This window comes from Sphaeramia orbicularis, chromosome 5 (genome assembly GCF_902148855.1).
Source record: "Sphaeramia orbicularis chromosome 5, fSphaOr1.1, whole genome shotgun sequence".
In the NCBI taxonomy this organism is placed as follows: domain Eukaryota; kingdom Metazoa; phylum Chordata; class Actinopteri; order Kurtiformes; family Apogonidae; genus Sphaeramia; species Sphaeramia orbicularis.
The window spans coordinates 36,068,599-36,090,490 of record NC_043961.1 but is presented as its reverse complement, the minus strand read 5'-3'; the positions used below and the strand labels follow the sequence as shown (position 1 = coordinate 36,090,490).

Genomic DNA, 21,892 nt, shown 5'->3' with positions numbered 1-21,892 from the left:
AAATAAAACCTTGACTAGTAAACTTTGTTTAAGCACTTTAAGATGACTCAAACTAAATAAAGCAATTTCAATTTGATTAAAAAAATGAGGTAGTAGGCACATTGGGTCAAAAAACAAAATGTAAAAGTATGTAAAGGAATCAAGTGTTCATTAAAAGTACCTGTTACTGTAAGTAAAAAATAAAAAATGAAACAAAAATAAAATAAAATTAGTCATCAATTTTCAAAACATAATTTAAAAAATGCAAAAATACAGCAGTCCAAATTACATTCAAGGTGTTGTGATACAAAAATAAAAATCCTTTATTATCTATTGGGACACCCTTACCTACGTGTTTCAACTACAGAATCCTCAACGGATTACAGAATACAAAAGATTTGCTCAATTGTAAAACCTCAGTGCATCATGGGATGTTATTCATGTCGATCAGGTGACAACAACTGCCTTTAAGTGGCAAAAGAAAAAAGAGACATACAGATATTGAAAAGAAAAGAAAAGAAAAGAAAAGAAAAGAAAAAGAAATACCTACATACTTTTGATTGATATGTATTTATTTCTGCAGTGGTCCTTGCACTTTTGTTTTTTAATCTAAGAATATTTCAGTAATATTTATCACCATAATATTTGTCCATTTTCAAACTGAAATGGTACAGTTGTAAATGATGAGTACTAGTAAATAAATTCATGTTTTGTTCTTATTTCAGGCTGTTACTCTTGTTGTGTAACCTGCTGTGGGCAGGACATTGTTTATGAACACAGAGTAGTGATGGCAGACAAACACAATGTGAATATCAGATCTGATCCAAAAAACCAAATGAGTCTATCCTTACTCACCAATAGATTCATCAGTCTTTATAAAACGTGACAGGTATATTAACTGAATCAATACTGTGACGTGATTTGTGGTGCATATAGCTTAAGATTAAATAAAACAGTGTTCATAATAATAGTTTTGCTAGTTTAATTTGTGTTCTTGGTGTGGACTGATGTCTTTCATGTTTTAATTGACGAAACACAGACAAAAATTATCTGAACTCTGATAAAAATATATACAGTATAACATGTCTGCAAAAGCAAACAATCAGAACTTTACTAGGAATTAAATTAAGAATGTCAAGTGTTGTATCTTTTATTTATAAACTCTTTTTTAACATCTATATGTTAAAGTTAACAACAACAACTTGGCAACATTTCACGAACATGCAGAAATAGGTTCCAATTTGTACATTTCCCCCTGTTCCCAAATCAACACCTGTTTTTGCACCCCTGATGGCAGCAGCAGGCGCATGGATGCAATAATAAGGACTGTTTTTTCCAGAGAAGTAATTAGAACTGAACCCTCTAATAAGACAAGTCAGACTGTTCTGCACAGCTTACTGCTCAAGGTAGGCACGCATGATGAGATACCTGTGATAAACATACCATATCAGCTTCAGTGATACAGTATAATGTAAACATGGAACAAATTAAAATAAATATGTGTTTACTTCTGCATGTCTTTATTATATATTACTATTTATTAGACCCATAACTATCAAACTATGATAGGACAATATATCCAATATGAGCACAGTCTCTAAATTTTGTCAGTTAAGACAAATAAATTCACTTACAACAGATTGGATTGTATTGACTTAAAGGGGTCATATTTTGCTAAACCCACTTTTATTAGTGTTTGATACATTTATTTGTGTATTTGGACCCCAATAGTTCAAAAACTTTGAATTTGAACCCTCCAGGTCCTGCAAAGCTATCTTTATATTCATTTTGGCAAAAATCAAGTGAACTTCTACAACCCATTTTAATTCCTGCTTAATTTGTTATGTCTGTAACTAGTTACGTCACGACATTTGCACATATAAGGTCAAGACTTCCAACAAACATTTCTCCAAGTATGCCATAATTGTTTGTCAGCACCAGCGGTTGTAGTCCATACTGAAAATATGTCCAAACTTCAAGCCCATTACCTAAAATGTTTAGTTGTTGGTTGAACGGGACAGAGCAGCACAGTCAACAACCTTGCGGGGGTGGGGCGTGAAGTGGCTCATGTGCATTTAAAGGGCCAGCGCTCAAAATGACCTTTACATTACATTTACATTTATGCATTTGGCAGACGCTTTTTTCCAAAGTGACTCACAGTAGAAAACCAATCAAGTCAATCAATCAATCAAATTTTATTTATATAGCGCCAGATCACAACAAAAGTTATCTCATGACACTTTACATATAGAGTTGGTCAAAACCAGACTCTAAGCCAATTTACAGAAACCCAACAGAATCCTTTCTGTTTCTTTCTGGTGTCATTCCTCAGAAATAGGGTTGAAGATGGACCTGTGGAGGTGAATTAATGAAGCATTCAGACCCAAGCATAGCATTTACAGTTTATGTAGACCACAGGGAAATGTTTTAAAATGCATAATTCCATTTAAAAATGCAAAGTATCACTCCTTTAAATATATTTAGAATGTTTTCCCTGCTTTTCTTGCTTTCATATAGTCCTTTCTTCCATGGAAACCTTGAAACTTCTTAAATCTACCACAGTTTAAAAATACTTGTGCAGCCCATGTTGATGTGTCACAATGTTGTTTTAATGTGTTACTTCATATTCAAACCAGCCAGTTTATTAAATAATTAGTGCAGTGGTCTTACATAGCAAAATGGCAGCTCTCTTGTGAGTCCATGTTTCTAAGAATATTTTATGTACACTTTGTAGCAGTCTTGATATCCCTAGGTAAATAATTAAACACACTTTGGGACAACGAAATATGTCCAATAATGCTATGAAAAAAGACACAGTCAGATACCACGTATAGTATATGTGTAATACATGCAGCAAAGTGAATGAAAGAGAAACAGTGATACAGATAGACGTTGAAGGAGTGAGAAAACAGGGACAGACAAAGACGCAAACAGAGGCACTGAGAGTGAAGGAGGGTGATAAAGCTGCTGTTTGGCAGAGGAAGACATTACTTCTGACACCAATGTTAAATTAGCTTCCTCAGGGACAATCAGACCTCTGTTCTGTTCATCGGCCTGTGTGGAGTGGTGTGTGGCTGTGTGTTACCCGCCCTGAACTTCATCATGCCCCCCCCCCTTCTCTACTATCCTATACCTTTCTCTCTTTAGTTCTTACCCTCCCTCTGACCATCCACCCTGAACTGTGCATCACCCCTCCTCTACACACTTCTCACACTAATTTCTCTTCTAACAATACTTGCTATGTTCTATTCACAACTGACAACAAAGAATCCTTCACATTTATACCTGCACGCTGTGGTGTAAAAAGTAATATTTAATTTTTTTATTATTATTGAGTCGCAGAGCCAGCCAATATTAGATTTTTTTTTTTTTTTTTCAGTAAAGATGAAACCAGCAATTTTTTTTTTTATTTTGCTTGAAGACTGGACTACAGTTCAATTTTATTTCATTCATTCATTCATTGTCACAGTTGTTTGCCAGTCAGTCTTCCAACTCTCTCCTTTGTGTCCAAAACCAGAATATTTGTTATTCAAAGCTTCATGACATGACATGACAAAACATGTCTCAGGGACATCACTCAGACAGTCATAATTTACTAATCTTGACCATTCCTCTACATTATGTTTGTAGTTTGTATGTGCAGCTATATGAAGTCCTGCTCAAATTAATAATACACTGGAAAAAATCAAACTCTTACCAAGTGGATTTTTCTCATTTATTGTCAAAATATCTCATCACACTTAAAATAAGACATAATCACCTAAAGAGTTACTTTTCAGTTAGATATAAGAACTTATTTTTAGACAATAGCTCTTGAAAATCTTATTTCAGCAAAGCAAAAACATCTTGTATTATTTTTTTTTTTGCTTGTTTTTAGAGGGGCATTTTTTCCAGTGTAGAACCATAGTATAACTACAATCATTTATAGAAGATATAAACAATATATTTAACTGGTCTGGTTTAACTTCTCATGAAATGTGTTCGATAGCTGCTAAAAAACGTGAATTCGTAGGATCTGTGCCATATTATGTCTGTTCATGGTGTCCGTTTTCTTCTATTATTTACACTATCCTTCTGTTTCCACTCTTCTTTGTCCACCCCTCATGCATTTCTCTTCACTTCTCTTTTAAACCCTCCCCTCCCCTATAGCCATTCCATCCTCCTTTCTCTATACCACTGGGCTCTTTGACGCCAAATACTAGGCTGCCTCCTGGCTGCCTGTATTGTATTTGCACTGCTAAAATGGTAGATTGTACTGACATACGACACATTGAATTCAAGTAAGAATAGACGCAAAAGGTTGATAATGTATTTACCACTGGATCAGATTTGGAAATAATTTCAAAGTGTAAGTAAGATAAACCGGACTGAAAGTGTTGAATCACCTTAAACAGTTTGCATCATGGACACGTCATCATGATAATTTCTTCTTAATGTGAGTCTTAGGGTTAGTTGTTTACATCTGCTGCTCCTTCTGCTTTGAATCTATTACAAAAGTTGCAGAAATCTTAATGAGCCGGCCTCACTGGACAATATTAAAGTGATTTGAAATGAAATGCAGATAGAAATATGTGGTTCTACATATTAATTATCTTCTGTCCATTTAATATTTTATATTTGTATTGTAAGTCTTGTTATGTTTTATGTGCAGTCTTGTCTGATACCTCATTGTGTTGCTGCCTGTCTTGGTCAGGATGTTCTAGAGATTTTTAATCTTAATATGTATTTCCTGATTGTAAAAAAAAAAAGAAAGGCAGAAAAATGTTTATAGAATATGACACAAACACAGAAAGTCTCACCGAATCCACACCTGTGTGTCATTATTCATTTCATTCATTCATTTATTTGTTTCGAGCAGAACAAAAAACAAAACATTTTTATATTTTTATGTGTACCAGGAACTAATATCAGGGCAAATGCATTAATAATAAATAAAGGTGATCAAGACAATATAGCAATTGCCATGTACACTAGTAATAACAAAATAAATTCAATATGTACTGCTCAAAAACACATTACTATTGCTTCTTTGATGATAAAGTTACATGTTGCATTACTTTTTGGTAGGGTCACAGTGAGAACAAACTACAACTAACTGCAACAAAAAATGTGTGTTATATGTTCAGAACTCAGTCCTTTTCAAATTACATGAGGATAATTGATTTCTCATTCAAAAGAGAAGTTGCAGTAACATCTAATTGATTCATCCCTGTGTGTTAATGATGCACCTTACATAAACACCTATGGATCCTATTTATTAAATGGAAAACGTGAGGAGCACTAAGAGTGGTACATTTACATTACAAGGACACTATCTTACAGCCAATGTCATCCAACTTTCACACAGTAGAAAAGTTTCCTGGAGCCACAGTCTCAACATAACCAAACACAAGCCGGCCAAATTAGGCACAACATCAACAAGTGATTCTCTCTGAGCCTGGGCCTTTAAGGTTTCCCCTGCGCTGTGCGGCCATCAGCCGAGGGCGAACTAAAGGGAACATTAATGAACATTAGGAGAGAAAGGCCTGTTCTTCCACAGGAACAGTCCTGTGTTTGTGAGGTCACAGAAGTTACCGTGGTTACTCCCAGGAGGGAGCGAAGACCGTGCGTTTGTTAATTGTTTCTCGGTGGGGAAATGAGATTAGTGGCTGAATGGTGATGTGAGAGAGTTTTCAAAGAGCCATGCTGCATTAAGTTTGAATTCGCCAGCACCCCATGCTATCCTGTGAGTTCTGGGGTCCTGTGCTCCACTACAAACTAGTTTCATAATGCACATTTTCCTGCTGTCTGAATTAAGAATTGTACATGTGTAAATCCCCATGAAGTCCATGAATCAAAATACTGTGACTCATTTCCACGTGATTGTTAAATACTATAAGAGATACAAGAAGAATAGAAAGCCTATTCCTTTATGTTGTTACCTGTATTTATCTGAAAAGACAATGATAAGCGGTGGTTTGAAAAAGACAGCTGTGGCGGGTTTTATTTATCTATACTGCAAAACTGCTACAATAAAGAGGATTAAAGGGCTACAGAACGGTGAGAATGGATTGAATTCAATTAATGTTCCACATAGGGGAAATCCTTTTACCCAAAAAGTGAACAACAGAATTGCACCCCATGCATATAAATTTACTTCCATCAAACAGAGCTGTGTAAGTGTCAATTTATTAAAAAATGTAACACAATGATTTTGAGCGTACTTTACATCAAACAGTATGCAACGTCTCCAAATACTACTTACTGTGTATATTCAGGATTATGTTGTGGTTGTGTTGAGGCCATTAAATTTGCTAGAGGGACGAAAATGACAATATAATTTAAGTACTAAACAGTATGGGGTAAAAGGGGCACAAACAGTACATTCTGATATTAAAGGATTTGGCTTTTTGTGAGGTCAAAACTATGGTCATTGTGGCTTGTATGTTATAAAATATCTTAAAAGTTATATTGGTTGGTATTTTTTGGTTTAGTCGATATTTTGTATTGTACAAGACTGTGACACTGAAAGACATTTCATATGTACAGTGAATAATCCCTCTGATTGTCAGGATGTGCAATATAAGATTACACTGACAGCAAGTGGAAGAAAATTCTTAAAAACCAGCATTTCTCTACTTCTGGTGCAAAAGCCAAAGACAAAACAAAAAGTAATGTACCTGAGGTTGACAGGTACAGTCCTGCTCAGACCCTCTCCCACTCCCACTATATCCATTATTGGCAGAGCCACCTACACTGGGTGCTTAGCAAGCTGCACAGAGTAATCACTGTGCTTACTAATGCTGGATCTCCTAGCTTTATCACCCATCTGAGCAGGTGCTGGAAGCTTCTGGGAGTTCTAACATTGTGAGCAGGTATCACATGGTTTCTTCATGATTCTCCTCCAAGCAGTAGGAAAACGCTGATGCCAAAATTTAGCAACAATTTAGCACATGAGGTTTAAGCAGCCTGTCTATTTTTGCCAAGAGCTCAAGGTAGACAATTGCCTTGTATTTCCACCAAAACCAGACCTTCAGATCTAGATGGAGGATCTTTAGACATGACCCATGGCTACCACATCCAATTTATCACTACCATTTAGTCAGGTCAAGTCAATTGGTCGGTTTATGTGGTCTCAGAGGAGCAATGCTGTTGTCATGTGGCCCCGCACTTGGAGTATATTAAAAGCCTGGGTCTACATCTGAACTACAGAAACAACAAGTTCCAGTTCTCCCAGGTGACAGCATTTCTGGGCATGGCTCTGGACTCCAGGATGGCAACCATTGAAGGAACTTCAGAGAGGCAGGATGACTTCAAATCCTGCTTCAACTGCTTGTAACTACATTCTACAGTCAACAGGGATCGACCCTGCTTCATCTCAAGGGCCTAATTGCTGCCACAGAGCAAGATCCCCATCTCATCTTCCTATATGTGTGATCAGTTGAAAGGTGTCTGTTGAGCTTGTGTTCATTGGGGTTCCACCAGACCAGAGTTTATACCTGCATCTTTAATGGTGTACTTTTCATAGAAGCTGTAGGGTCAGCAGACTCCAGATCAGCCATAGCAACTGAAACGGAAAGTGATCATCATCAAGACAGACAGGCTGGGGCGCCATTAAGGGGGGGTAAACATGACAAATGCATGGAGCCCAGCATTCCCGGGGGGTGCATCCAGCAGTGGAGTGTGCCCGGAGAGTTAGAGGAATAGTAAAGCATGTTCACTTTCATTTTCACCCCCCCAACAATCATGCACCGCTATCTACCCCCCACCCCCCACTCCAACAATCACGGACTGCAATCCCCCACCTCCATCCCCCCGCTCCAAACATTACAACAGATTGTTTCCAGTGAGTTTTTTGTGGCAAGGGCCCAACATGACTATGTTTCAGGGGGCCCCAGCAGACAGCACAGTGACAGTTTATGCAGCTGACAACCAAACTGTGGTAGTTGGACCATCCCCTCTTTTCTGAACAGAGTGTCTAAAGCCAGGAAAAAAAGACATCTCCATCAGATGGGTGAGGGGATCTCCATTGACATGAGTGGAATTCTGGTTTCCAGGAAGTCACTAGATTATCAATATACACTGTATATATTATATATAGTATTATATAGTACTGTGTGAAAAGGTTTATTTGTGGCCTGTGCTGTTGGACTTTGAACTGGCTGGTAATAAAAAGTGAACAGTTGGGAGAGCCCCAGTGGCTCATCCAGTAGAACACATCCCACATGGCCCAAGGCCCTATCACAGTAACCTGGCCTTGTTTCCAGCCCAGGTCCTTTGTTGTATGTCATCCCATATCTTGCTCCATCTCTAATAAAGGCAAGGAGTGCACAATTGTAAATCAATTGTGTCGTTACATATTGTGGGTTGCACCATCTCCTCATGAGGCTGTTACTTTCAGAAATAGTCTCAGTGTAATATAGAACTCCAATAGCATAGCTGTTAATGCTTACCCCTCACAGCTAGAAATTTCCCTGATCAGTTCTCAGTTGGACCAGAGCATTCCTTTGTTGGTTTACCATGTCTCTCCATGGTGCATGTGTTTCCTCCAGGTCCCCCACCATTAAAAATGGGTGTGTATAGGTTTATGGTCCCGTCAGTGTTGATGACCACAGCGCTGATGAAGAAGTTGGTCCCTGAGTGCATTCATTGGCAGCCCACTGCTCCTTATGTACTGTGCGCTAATACTAGGCGATAGCTATGTACTGGGATGAGATATGTAGTGACTGAATTTCCCTATGGGGATTATAAAATGAGTTAGCCTTTAATTTTGCTGAGTGAAGAGATGAACTCCCCAGCTTCTATTCCACTTAGACAGCACAGGTGCGTCACAGGTCTGCTGTAGGGCAACGCTGGGCCTAGCTGTGTCTTCAAAGAATTGTCTTTACAGAAAACACTGAAGAAAATTCAGGCTTAATTTGCATCTTGCCACTTACTGCTGAGCCACTGCTCATGCTGTTTGGAGTGTGAAAAATAAATGTTTTAACATTAAACTTCACCAGACCCTTCACCAAAAAGTGCAAAATGAAGTATTAATGTGTAAAGCACAATATTAATACTGAGGTACTGGATGTCTTTGTATCTACTTTTAGGATGTTAATCCATGATTCATGCTGCTCCACTGGGTGCCTCCCAAAGGGAAAGAGACAGAAACAGTAGAGCTGAGCCATAATTTCATTATAAAATCAGTGACATGAGGAAGATCAGGTAGATAAAGCATAACTAAAGAAATGATTTTATTAAAGCAGATAAAAAGTAGTGTCTTGGAATATCATGATGATTTTTTTTCTACATTGAAATGTCTTGTATTATCAATCAATCAATATTCTTGTGATTTAATTTATTTAAAAATTAAAATTGGACATTTTGTTTAATGAAGTATATATAAGTAAACTATAAATGCTGACAACTTTCATGATTATGGATGTATTATATGTTCACTGGGGACAATTTAAGGGGTCTCTCAGCAAATAACAAATGAGTGGAAGAGTATGAAATATGTGACCGTACACATCATGATAGATCACAAAATGAGACAGACTTGAATTCTTGTCTCATCTGAGTAGCAAAAACTGTTCTGAGGTCTCCTTGTGTCTTTGTCAACTTTTTTTCATCTTAGCCCCTCATCCATTTGTATAGAATATATATTGTATGTTTTGTGCTTATCCTTGTTTACGATCAGGTATGGGTTGATGCTGGAACCCAAATCTTCTTCTCCTACGCCATCTGCTTGGGTTGTCTCACTGCTCTTGGAAGTTACAATGCCTACAACAATAACTGCTATAGGTAAGTATATGCATGCAATGTACTTTACAGATAATGATGTGCTTTGAACTGTGCTACATAGAATAGAATAATATACATGAAACAACACTGGGCAGTGACACAAACGGATAATTTTTTTTTCCACGTATATATTGTGATGTGCAGTATCTGTGAAATTAACTACACAAGTATCTATCTGTATTGGTTGTAGTGAACGTCCAGTGACAGCTCTATCAGTAAGTGTGATCTTTTTCTCTCTGTTTTGTTCCTCAGGGACTGCATCATGCTGTGTTGTCTGAACAGCGGCACCAGCTTTGTAGCAGGTTTTGCCATCTTCTCTGTGCTTGGATTTATGGCCTATGAACAAAATGTTCCCATTGAGGCTGTGGCAGAATCTGGTGAGAGGATAACAGATCGTCTAATGTTGGTTTTCTAAATCATTACCAGCTGTCATTATTGCTTTGTGGCCTTAACGGTACTGATATGTTCAGTCTGAATAGTAATGGTAATAATACTAGTAATAATAAAAATACAAGCAGGAAGTATAAGAATAAATGTAACAAGTGGTGTCAGGCACAACAAACTTCACACGTATTGTAGCTTTTTGGGCTGTGATGTTTTTATAGACAAGTATAAGTAAATGGGGGAAAGAAAAGATTTTAAAAATTCATAAAAAATTTGAACTTTGACCTACTTTTCCCAAAATGTAATCAGATCTATTCTGGGTCACTGGCAATCTATAAACCCAGTTTGGTCTGAATTCAACCAACAGTTTTGCTGCTACAGACATTTGAAATTTCACCCATTATAAGTAAATGGAGAAAAAAAAAGATTTGAAAAATTCATAAAAAATTTGAACTTTGACCTACTGTTTCCAAAATGTAATGAGATCTATTCTGCATCACAGGCAATCTATAAACCCAATTTGGTATGAATTCAACCAATAGCTTTGCAGCTAGAGTGTTAACAAACAAATAAACAAACCGAACCAAAAACAATACCCCCTGCCTCCCCCTTGGTAATAATCACAATAAATATCTAATTATGTAATCAAAGGCATATCCCATATATACAACATAAGTAAAGCAGATTTTGACAAATAGACAACATTTTCTGTGTGTCTTCATGCCTCCATCCATCATATCATCTTATAATGGCTAAACACATTGAGTTATATAACTCCACACTCTTCACCTTGGCTCTTAGACCACCGCATTATGATTTATTTAAGTCTGTATAAATGATTTAGCAAATGTGACAGAGCGAGAGATTTGAAATGTTTGTCTCCAAGTGTGGTGAGAACAGAGCTTAATGTGTTATTTATATGACTTTCGCCAATATCAGTGCTAAATACAGTAATGCAGTCACTCTTAAATCTTTCATTGCAAACAAACTCGTCTTAATTTTGCAAAGGAATCTCATCACATCCCCAATATCTGTACTTATGAATGTACCACTCCTGGTCTTTGGTCATATCCTGCAATTTTTAAGGACTTTAAATGACTCTTTGTATACAAGCAGGCATTAGGTTAAAGGAGAAAAAAACAGCACAAAAGTGAAAAACGTCCTTACTAATATTTGCCCTGTTGGAAAATACTTCAGTGATTCAGTAAAATAGAATAGAATAGTAACTGTTATGTCGATCAGTCCACTAGATCCCCTGTTTTCATGCTTACAGTAAAACACAGCCTTTCAACAATCAAGTTATATCATTTGGAAGTCCAAAATGGTAACAGAAGTGTCTTGAAACCTCCCAGTCTTTGACATGCATGAGGTTTCTGTTCCAGGTCCTGGTCTTGCATTTATTGCGTACCCCAAGGCTGTAACCATGATGCCTCTGTCTCCACTTTGGGCTTGCCTCTTCTTCATGATGCTCATCTTCCTCGGCTTGGACAGTCAGGTGAGGAACGCAAGTAAATACAGAGTTGTTAGAAAATGCAGAATTTCACTAATTAAAGAAGTTTTAGACTCTTTATCATTGACGATTATTGTATTTAACCACTCAAGTTTAGATGATTACCAACTAAGCATCATTTCAACTGTCTGAATATCAATTGATAAGAAAAAAAAAAAAAAAAAAAATCTATGTAATTGGTTGCAGAGTCACGTTATTTCTTCAATAAGTATCTTAGGACATAGGATTTTAATCATTTATATGCAGAGATATTGGTTGATTTAATGCAAGTCATATTGTCAGTATCTTTTATTTTATTTTATTTAACCTTTATTTAACCAGGTTGGACCCATTGAAATGGGGGATCTCTTTTTCAAGGGAGAGGGCAGTGATACAGTCACATATTGTCAATATTTAATTATTTCATCACACATATACAGATTATTAGACATGATGTAACATTTCAGCTGTGTCTAAGTTTTTATTTTGGGACTTCTGTTGTTCTGTTCTGTTGTTTGTTGATGACGCAGAGTTAAATTAAATTATTACTGATCAGTGACCCTTTGAATGCAAGCATATTACTACAGCTGATTAAAAAAAAATGATAAAATAAGTAAAAATCATATCCAACATTGGCATATTTATAACCAAACAAAGTGTGTGATCATTCTGTAAAGAAAAGAATCCTGCAGTTTGATCAGATTTGTATTTTTGTGTATTTCTCAGTTCGTGTGTGTAGAGAGTTTAGTGACAGCTGTGGTGGACATGTACCCAGAGACCTTCAGGAGAGGCTATCGCAGAGAGCTGCTGATCCTCGGCATGTCTGTGGTGTCCTTCTTCATAGGACTCATCATGTGTACGGAGGTAAGATCCAGCTACAGCCAACAATCAACTGAAAACAACTGTGACTTTGAATCACTTATTTAAACATCAAATTATACTTTTATGTCTATGTAGCAGTATCACCATCATCATCATCATCATCATGACCATCATCATCATCATTGCCATCTTCATCATTCTTCATCCTCTTCATTGTCATCTTCCTTAAGTTTAAGGTGAAAACCAGTCATTTACGTTGGTCCCTTTGCTTCAGCCACTAGTTCCATTTCTCTTCTCGTGGACATTCAGGTTGTTCTTCCACAGCAGCGCTGAAGACCTTTCATCTTTACATATTAATAGAGAATCTAGATCTTCACTCTATATAAAGGTCTTCATCACTAAAAGCTTTTTGCGTCTACTCACCTTTCATCTACCCAGAATGTAAACACATAGGGCCGGATCTACTAAAGGTTTGCGTGTATCAAAACGTGTGCAAACTCATTGCACATGTACAAATTGATTTACTAACAGTGCGCAGTCAGGGTTGCGTCTTTAAAGGTGCAAAATAGCGCAACTGTATCCAGTTAGTACATTTGCCGCAATGAATATACAATATGGGGCGTTTACATGCAATTGTGCGTGTGCTGGGAGGAGAAAATGTAAATATATTCATTTAGCACACGCAAAGGGATTTAGGAAACCTGAAAGTAATTTTGCTCATAGAAACTGCGTCTATATTTAACACGTCTCAAAGAGAGGTGCAAACGGTTTGGATGTGTAATTGCACACACATGGAAGTGGTTATTGTCACAAGGAGATGTCGAAACGATGAAACAAGATGCAGAGAACACATTTTTCACCCTCATGTGAACATTTTTGAAATGACAGAAGAAAAAATAATTGAGAGATACGCCCCCCCACCCCACCACCACCACCACACACGCACACACACTTTACGGGACACTTTTCCACTTGATCTGATGATTGTGATTAAAAATACACACCGACATTAGGCTACAGTGTGATAAAATTATGTGTGCCTCACAGTTATTCAATCCAACAACCCCCACGGCCCCCCCACCTCTAAAATGAAAAATAAATGAATGATTGAGTCATGCAATACCTTCTATGACAAAACTCATTTAAATAGGGTGGTCTCCAAGACTTTGCACCTGTTGTCATTTGCGCAATCTTTGTAAATCGCTTGCGAACCGAAGGGTTCTACACCATGCGCGAAATTCTAGATTGCACACGCAAATTAGTACACGCAAATTGGGATCTTAGTAGATTCGGCCCATACTGTACTGATCTCTAGTGGCCCATAATGGCTAGAAAGAAGCAGCAATAATACAACAGTAGGAAACTATGTTAATTTTAGTGTTTAATTACAACTACAAGTGCTTTCCTTTTCTTATGTCTTATTATAGACAGCTGTACTACCCAATAACTGACTTAACTGTTTGTCATTGTCCAACCTCATCTTCTTCGTCAACCCAAAGAGCCATCATGATAGTCACATGAAGCCAAGAGCAGGAGTAAATAAGAGTTCAGAAGGTCATCTGGCAATATATTTTCCTACTTGGCTGAAAAACAGACAGGCACTGAAACATTTGATGATATTCTTAGCTGTTTACCAGTGGTTTAGAGCTATGATGTAACCCTACTCTCAGATTCATGTGAGATTTTATTTATGACGGACCTTTTAGTGGAAATAGAAAAGGAACAGATGAGTTGTCCTGAGAGACGATAGGTTAGGTAGAGCGGATGATGAAATGTGACCACGCTGTTAGTCCCGTTGGTGGATCCGTAGTGAAGACGATGAACATCAGCAAAGACAGGTGATATGGCAGAAAGTGCAGTGAACACAGTGCAAAAAAAAGATGCTTTTGGCAGAAGCCTTTAATGATAATGCCTTTAAAGTCAACAGTTTAATAAGTGCTTGGACGTACAATATCAATAATGTAATTACAGAGAGAGCTCAACACTAATATAAAGCTAAAGAATATCTAATAAAAAATTAAAGAAAAGACACAAAAAGCATAAGTGAATATCAGTATATGTTAAAATGAGAAGATAGAAACACGAGAATGCATGACGCAAAATGAAAGTCAAATTAAATAGTCACAAATAATAGAATGAAATAGCATTCACATTAAAGTATCCTTAATGTATTGAAGCTATGTAGGATTAAATAACATTAATGCATCGGCTGATGATGGTATAGTGACTTTTAACAAGCTCTCTAGGGAGGTAATATACGGTAATAATAAATGTCAATGAACTTCACAATATACACTTCTAATGCAGAGGGACCAGACAATATAATAGTATATACTGGTACTAAAATATTAAAGGCTGGTTGTTCATTTGACTCTCTGACAGCCCATATCAGACAACACTGATTCACTTCATATACAATGTGATCAAACTCTATCCGATACTCATGTAACAGGAAACTGACACCTGTCTTGTCCTATCAGGGAGGGATGTACGTCTTCCAGCTCTTTGATGCATACGCAGCCAGTGGGATGTGTTTGCTGTTTGTGGCCATATTCGAGTCCATATGTATTGGCTGGGTGTACGGTAAGATGAGAGTCTACACCTCAAACATGACTTGATCTCAAAGAAATGACACATCTTGTATCTTGTATTGCTCACTTTTTTGGATCTCAGAAAACAGTTGCTTTTTTTTTTTTTTTTGGTCAAATAAACACCAGATCATATTGTGAACTAGCTATTGTGCAGATCACATACGCACACTGAAAAACAAATCGAACATTGTATGATGCTTTCACTCTCTCTGGTGCTGTGATATTTCTTCTATGCCCTCTGCTGGAGAATGGCCTTCAACACATGTTATCAGTCAGATCATATTGCAACTAAACAATAAAATGGCATAAGAGAATTATAGCTATTATGTATTTTGTAAAGCAAACATTAGGCTTTTTTCTTCCTGTTAAACTGTACTTCACTGTCTACACTGAATGCCTAAAGATGAAGAATATGTAGCTTTTATTTCCTTATCAGTATATTTGCATCATCTCCCTAATAATGACACAAAAAGACTAATAATGATACGTAATATTATACTCATTAAGTGCAAGTATTTTACTTTCAAGTCTTTTTTCCCTTGTTACTGTCATACCTATATTTTCCACATCCATCCACATCCCGTAACTCTGATTAGATGGTCATCAACTGTCAAAAAGCATCCATCTCATCATTATTCTGATGATGAATCCAGAAACTCTGAGTGACAGTTATTTGCATTTCAGGTAGTGATAGATTCTACATGAATATTGAGGACATGATTGGATATAAACCTGTCTTCTTCATCAAATGGTGCTGGATGATCCTGACCCCGGGCATCTGTGCTGTGAGTTCACCGCATCAGTTACAACAGCAGACAACATGTAGATGAAAACAATCAAAGACAAGTTCAGAAAATACACACTTGGGCTAAGGATTCTTAGTGCTACAGATTTATTTATGGTGTTTGTATTAAAAAATGTCCATCTACAATGTATCTTGCAGCTGTTTCTTTATAAATTATTATAGTTCTTATTACACTGCAAAAAACAGCTACACTAGAAAGAAACCAAATGTTTTGAATATTAAACTAAAATAAATGCCAGTGGGGTAAACACATTTTTCTTGTCTAGATTTGTTAAAACTAATATTAGTCTGGCCACTGGAAGGAAAATAAATCTCAGAAGTCAAGCATTTTTTTGCTTATTGCAAGCAATAGATGTTTAGAAGCAATAGACAAAGGTATTTATAGGCTTAATATTCTCAAAGGCTGTTATGCAAACCATTGTTTTAGCTTGGTATTGGTTCAATCTAGCTCAGTATAAAGTGAATTTGTTTTTTAGCCAAATCATATATATTTTCTTGAAGTCTAAATGAAAAACTTGCTTGACAATATATATTTTTTCAGTTTTAGCCTCTGTATATCTTTTTAGCTGCATGTGTTGTAACTATACTTCAATATATGTGAAACTAGCAGCCTGTTACAAATGCTTTCACATAAAGTTTCACAGTCCTGTATATTATAACACTTTCCAAATCTCAATTCAGTGCTTGACCTTTATCAAAACTCAGAGGTGTTTCTTGTCTCTAAGTAAAATAACATCTACAAACAGAATACCTTTTTTTTTCCTGCTGCAGGGAATATTCCTGTTCTTCCTGATTAAATACAAACCGCTGAAGTACAACAACGTATACACCTACCCTGACTGGGGCTATGGTATCGGCTGGTTCATGGCCATGTCTTCAATGGTCTGCATCCCTCTGGGGATTATCTGGATGATCTGGAAGACTCCTGGCACCTTTGCTGAGGTAAAAATACACCCACAGACATCATACAGGCTGTATTCGCAATGTACCACAAAGGAATAAAAAAGTTTCTCCTCTATTACCAGCTTCTCTTCCTGCAAAGGAAATAAGACCAGTAAGTCCAGCTGCTGTATCTGTCTCATCTGAGGGGCAGTGACAGTTGGATGATCTCTAACCTTTGCTCGAGGGGGGATTAAATAAATAAATTGCAGAGTTATGATATAAGATTATCAGCTGTGCTATTTGACCTTTGGTAACCTTGTGACATGTGACATTGTATACAGTGTAAAAGGTGTACTAATGGTAGGCTCTACTGGTCTGCATATGTTTAAAAAAACACTAAAAGTAAGAATATGTGAAAGTTGTGAAAAAAAATCACCTTGAAGTTTAAGATTTTTTACTAAAGTAGAAGTAGAATTGCAGTTATTTAAGTATTATAAACAAAAAGGCACTTTAAATTATTCATAATGTACAATAGTTTCTTGCAAATAACTGTCTATATGATTTAAAACAATATATTTTTCTATATTTAGTCACTAACAAATATTCACAGAAAGATTTTGATGTAGATTGTTGATTCAAGAATCAACTCAAGATACACTATATGGAAAAAAATACTGGTACACCAACCTACAGCTTTCTGTTCCCACTGCTTTGAAATGTTATGATAAAAGTCTTTACGGCAGCTGTTATCAGTACTTATCACAGTAAATGTCAAATCGTTTTTTCTTTTACGTTTAAAGGATGATTATTCTTCCTGAGTGAGTATTGAGGTCAAAAATTCAAAACAAATATAATCATAAAAACACATTTTCAGTGATGAATAATATTAACTGAGAAATACCTTTAAAGCATTTTGTATCTGTAGATAAAAATGCAAACACAATTAACCCTAAGGATGAAATAAAAACATGTATTACAGTGATATTTATTGCAATATAAATTATATTATGCCACTTTTCATTATCATTTTATCAGCCCCCTGGTTGTGGTAAAACACCTGAATTCATTACGTCCCAATATGTTTGACCATATAGTGAACTTTTGTAGTGTTCAGGTTGGTAGTGGGGTCAGTGTGAAATAAAGTTAGTGTAGTAAAAACTGTAGCATCCATCTCTGAAAAGTTGTGGAATAGAATTCTATAGCAGATAATAGAATTCCTTGAATATAGTACTTGATGATGTATGTACTTAAATTCAACCACTAACAGTTACTGTAGATTACATGAATTAGCATGTATTAGCATTTTGGTACTGTTTTATATGTTCATATACTTTATGCAGACCCTTGAACATAATGTTTGTCACTGTTATGTGCAGACTATGTGATCAACTAATGTGTTTCTAATCACCAACACTGAAATAATACAAACTGACAAAGCAAACCGACTGACTAAACAGTTGAAGGTCTGTAGTAATGGTCACACGTTGTGGTTTTTTATGTCTTTATTGTATCTGCTGATGTAAAATGAGCCATATTCATAACATCTTCTCTCTCTGGCTCTGCAGAGAATGAAGAAGTTGACGACTCCCAGCCCAGATCTGAAAATGAGAGGGAAACACGCCGCTCTCAGTCCTTATGCTGCCAACGACGCAAAAATGAAGGTTGATGGGAAAATATCCACCATCTCAGAGAAGGAGACGCATTTCTAACTGACCGCTGTCTGACTGACCAAGCTGCCTGATGTCTTTACGATAGGTCGAACACACAAAAATTACAGCAAACTACAACCATATTATTCACCACTACACAAAACAGGAAAGAAACAAATGACTCGGAGTGTTATTTTTGTTTTGTAAAAAAAAAGAAGAAAAAAAGTTATGATATGATTATGTAGTCTGCTTCTGTTTTGCACAAACTTTAATAACACATTTGTTGTTTTCTGTTAACTTTGTGACTAAAGCAGCTGTTTCTTTCTTTTTTTAACCACTAATATTTTAAAATCTGTTTGGTGACATACAATATATGGTTAAAACTTGTCCTGGTACCCTGTCAGTACTGGTCACACTAGTGTCTGTGCCTTTAGAGCAATACCAATGTGTTGTGTTGTAAAAGGCTTACACTGTACATTTATTGGCAAAGTGCTGTGCCTCTATCTTAGGTACTAGGTACCCAAATGTGATCTAAGATGTAGCAGCTTGGGGACCTTTCTACATAGTTTTGTGTGTTCAGACAGGATACGTCAGTAGTACTATAGAGGGCACTGAATATAAAAGTCAAACTATGAGTTGTATATATAAAGAGTTTACCATTCCAATCTAGGACACTCTGAAACAGTGTGACTGTGAGGGCTGTGAAATGTTTTTAGGCCTTATGTGATGTGATCTATATTCACTTGAACCCAGTGTTGTTGCTAAGCAACATAAGCAAAAACTCTTACTGGATGTAACTGAATGACATGATTGGGTTATTGATCATCGTGTTGGGTTATATTGAGTCCTTCAGGGCTTTGCTGGTCTCCATGTCTTTTGGAATTGTTGTTTTTACACATTAAATGTACATTATACATTATTGACAAATCCAAACAGGTCTAGGGTGTTAAACGCTGTCAAAAGGATCCCTGCTGTTTTAGCCATTTTAATTTTTACCTCTAGGTTTGAGCTGAACATGTTCACATGACTGCAAACAGCTGCAGCGACTCGCAGGCTGAGTCTGAAACACACCTCTCTCCTCCAGCTGCCCTCCTCTAAGTCATGGATATCTGTCATTTCACAGTAATTATGCTGAGCCTAACGCAGAGTGACAGACAGACATGCTTCCACCCCTGCATTTTACTTCCTGCTCCGCCTGTAGAAAAGACGATGGACGCCCATCACTTGAGAATTTCAAAACCCTTCTGTCCTCTTATCCTTGTTCTTTATATTCTTTTCTCTTGTCCCTCTCTCTCTCTCTTTTCCCCCCGCTGTTCTTTTTTAATCTTCACCCTCTGCTTATCTCCGCCTCTCTCTCTTCAGCTTCTTTTCATCACATGGAAGGCGAAAACAATGACATGGGTCATTCAGTCTTGCTATTTATTAATGCAATGGATTGTGCTGTTTCTCGGTGACCCTTTCTGACATTGTCAAATCCCATCTATAGATGTAGGACTTTTTTTTAATATGCCATCTGAGCCACTTCAGGGGTGAAAGCATTCTCTATCCCTGTCATCCTTTTAATTGTGGTAAGAGTCAGTGAGCTGGTCTCATTGTTCAGATCGATCTCAGTTCATTACATCTTCATCCAATCAGCATTCGAATCATTCGGAGTTTTCCTTGGTCCCTTCCTTGCTTTTTCCGACTTTCTCACTTCCCGTTCTTTCTTTCCTTGTTCCCTGTTGCCTGATGAAATGCAATCTGAGGAGAACATCTGAGGGGATAAAAGTCAAGCTTCTCTCTTTACAATTTTTCAGGAGGAGGCAAAGAAAGCAGGGGAAGAAATAAGGAAATGATGAGCTGAGGAAGTGTGTGATCGAGTAAGTAACGAGGGAAATAGAGGAAGTGTCTAGCAGTTGAAGCCCCTCCTGTAAAAGCTGTGACATAGTCTTAAACATGTGAATGGTCCCTCTGGTGTGGTTGCATTTAGACATTCTCCTCACTGATGTTTGTGCAAGTAATAGTTGTGTGCATCGGAAATGATAGTCTGCTGTTTAACACTGACCATGTTGATGTATATTTCTACATCTCTTTGTAGAAATATGTGGTCTGTTTCTTGAGATGAAAAATGTTTCAAAAAATTTGCTGTAATAAAAAGAATGCATCGTTTGTTTTGACTTTTGATATGCCGCTCAAAAGATCTTGTATTAGAAATATAATGAAAGGTGTTTTACTGTTCTGTACTATTCTACACACATTTTGGTATTCACAGGACACATGAACTGTCTGCTTACTCATTTTTAAGAATAAATATTATAAAGGAAAACTGAGTATGGACTCGAGTCTTTTTATTAAAACTGTCATGTGTGTTGCCTTAAAAAAAAAAAAAAATCAGATTTTTGTAGAGTGACATTTGCTGTTGAAGGCCTTTACCAATGTTCTTTTGAAGTAAGCCTTTGCAGATAAAATGATGGTTCAGATAAGAAATGGCATTTTACCAAATCCCATATGGACAAAGGGGGATGCAGTAAACACTGTACAAGAGAATGCATAGATATGTATAAATATAAAAGTACCTGCACTGGCATTAGATGGATTTTACTTAAATAGAAGCTTTTTTTTAATATAGGTATGTTCTGCACAACAAAATAAAGGCACTAAAATGTTAACAAATGAATGGATAAAATGTATTTTACACTGAAATTTGCCTTTATACTGACTACTAGTCTGCAATAATCTATAAATGTTTATGTAGGCTGCTCAGAGAATGTATATAAGTCAAGAAAACTAAGATTTAAGATACTCTTTTAGGTAACAAAATGATTTGTTATTTTATATTACTCTGACGCAGATTCAAGTAAAAAAAAAAAAAAGCAAACAAACATACTAATGGAGTCTTTTTTGTTTTGTTTTTCTTATAATTGTTCATGCATACATTTTGACACTAATGGCTGTGTTATGAAAACATTTAACTCAATACAAATACTCCCTAATGTTAGAGACTTCCATGAGCCACATTATTTATAAGAATCCAACGTTGACCACCAGGACAGTGCTACACACAATGTAACGTGTATTTGTGTGACATTTTCTAGTTTTACGTTCTTCTGAATGCCAAATATCAACTAGACAGTCTGTTGAAACACTAAAAATGCATATAAAGCCTCAATGATGTCAATGTTATGGAAAAATGATGAATAAAGTTGTTTAAAAAATGCATATACAAAGCTTTTACCAACATTTTCCCAACATTTGGGAGTAAAATATAATTAAAGAACCAGAATGGTATGTTTTTTTTGTCATATAATGAGTTCAATGTTCTACCATATCAGGTTAAACTGAGCCTTCTGATTGTTGAATATGGTCTATGTACTGTACTGTAGACCGGAGACAGCTGAACTCTACCTTTTGTCTTCTCTCTAAAGCTAACCTGAAGTTATTCAGGTTGGTCTTGATCTGCTGATATCCAACCTATGATGAACCATGGTCAACCAATGTGGGCGACCTCATCTGAAATCACATAGACTAATCTCCCCCTCCTCTTTAT

The 21,892-nt window shown here is 36.6% G+C and overlaps 1 protein-coding gene across 1 annotated transcript in view; it reads left to right on the top strand.

The window, feature by feature from the left end:
* slc6a11b (solute carrier family 6 member 11b) overlaps window positions 1-20,675 on the top strand; it is a 31,757-nt gene extending 11,082 nt beyond the window's left edge. The window contains exons 8-15 of the mRNA XM_030134816.1: window positions 9,641-9,744; window positions 9,997-10,121; window positions 11,511-11,623; window positions 12,344-12,481; window positions 14,920-15,022; window positions 15,715-15,815; window positions 16,607-16,777; window positions 18,283-20,675. Of these exons, the coding sequence (XP_029990676.1) occupies window positions 9,641-9,744; window positions 9,997-10,121; window positions 11,511-11,623; window positions 12,344-12,481; window positions 14,920-15,022; window positions 15,715-15,815; window positions 16,607-16,777; window positions 18,283-18,426 (999 nt within the window). The 3' untranslated portion in view covers window positions 18,427-20,675. The remainder of the gene's footprint in view (window positions 1-9,640; window positions 9,745-9,996; window positions 10,122-11,510; window positions 11,624-12,343; window positions 12,482-14,919; window positions 15,023-15,714; window positions 15,816-16,606; window positions 16,778-18,282) is intronic.
* Window positions 20,676-21,892: the final 1,217 nt, after the last annotated feature.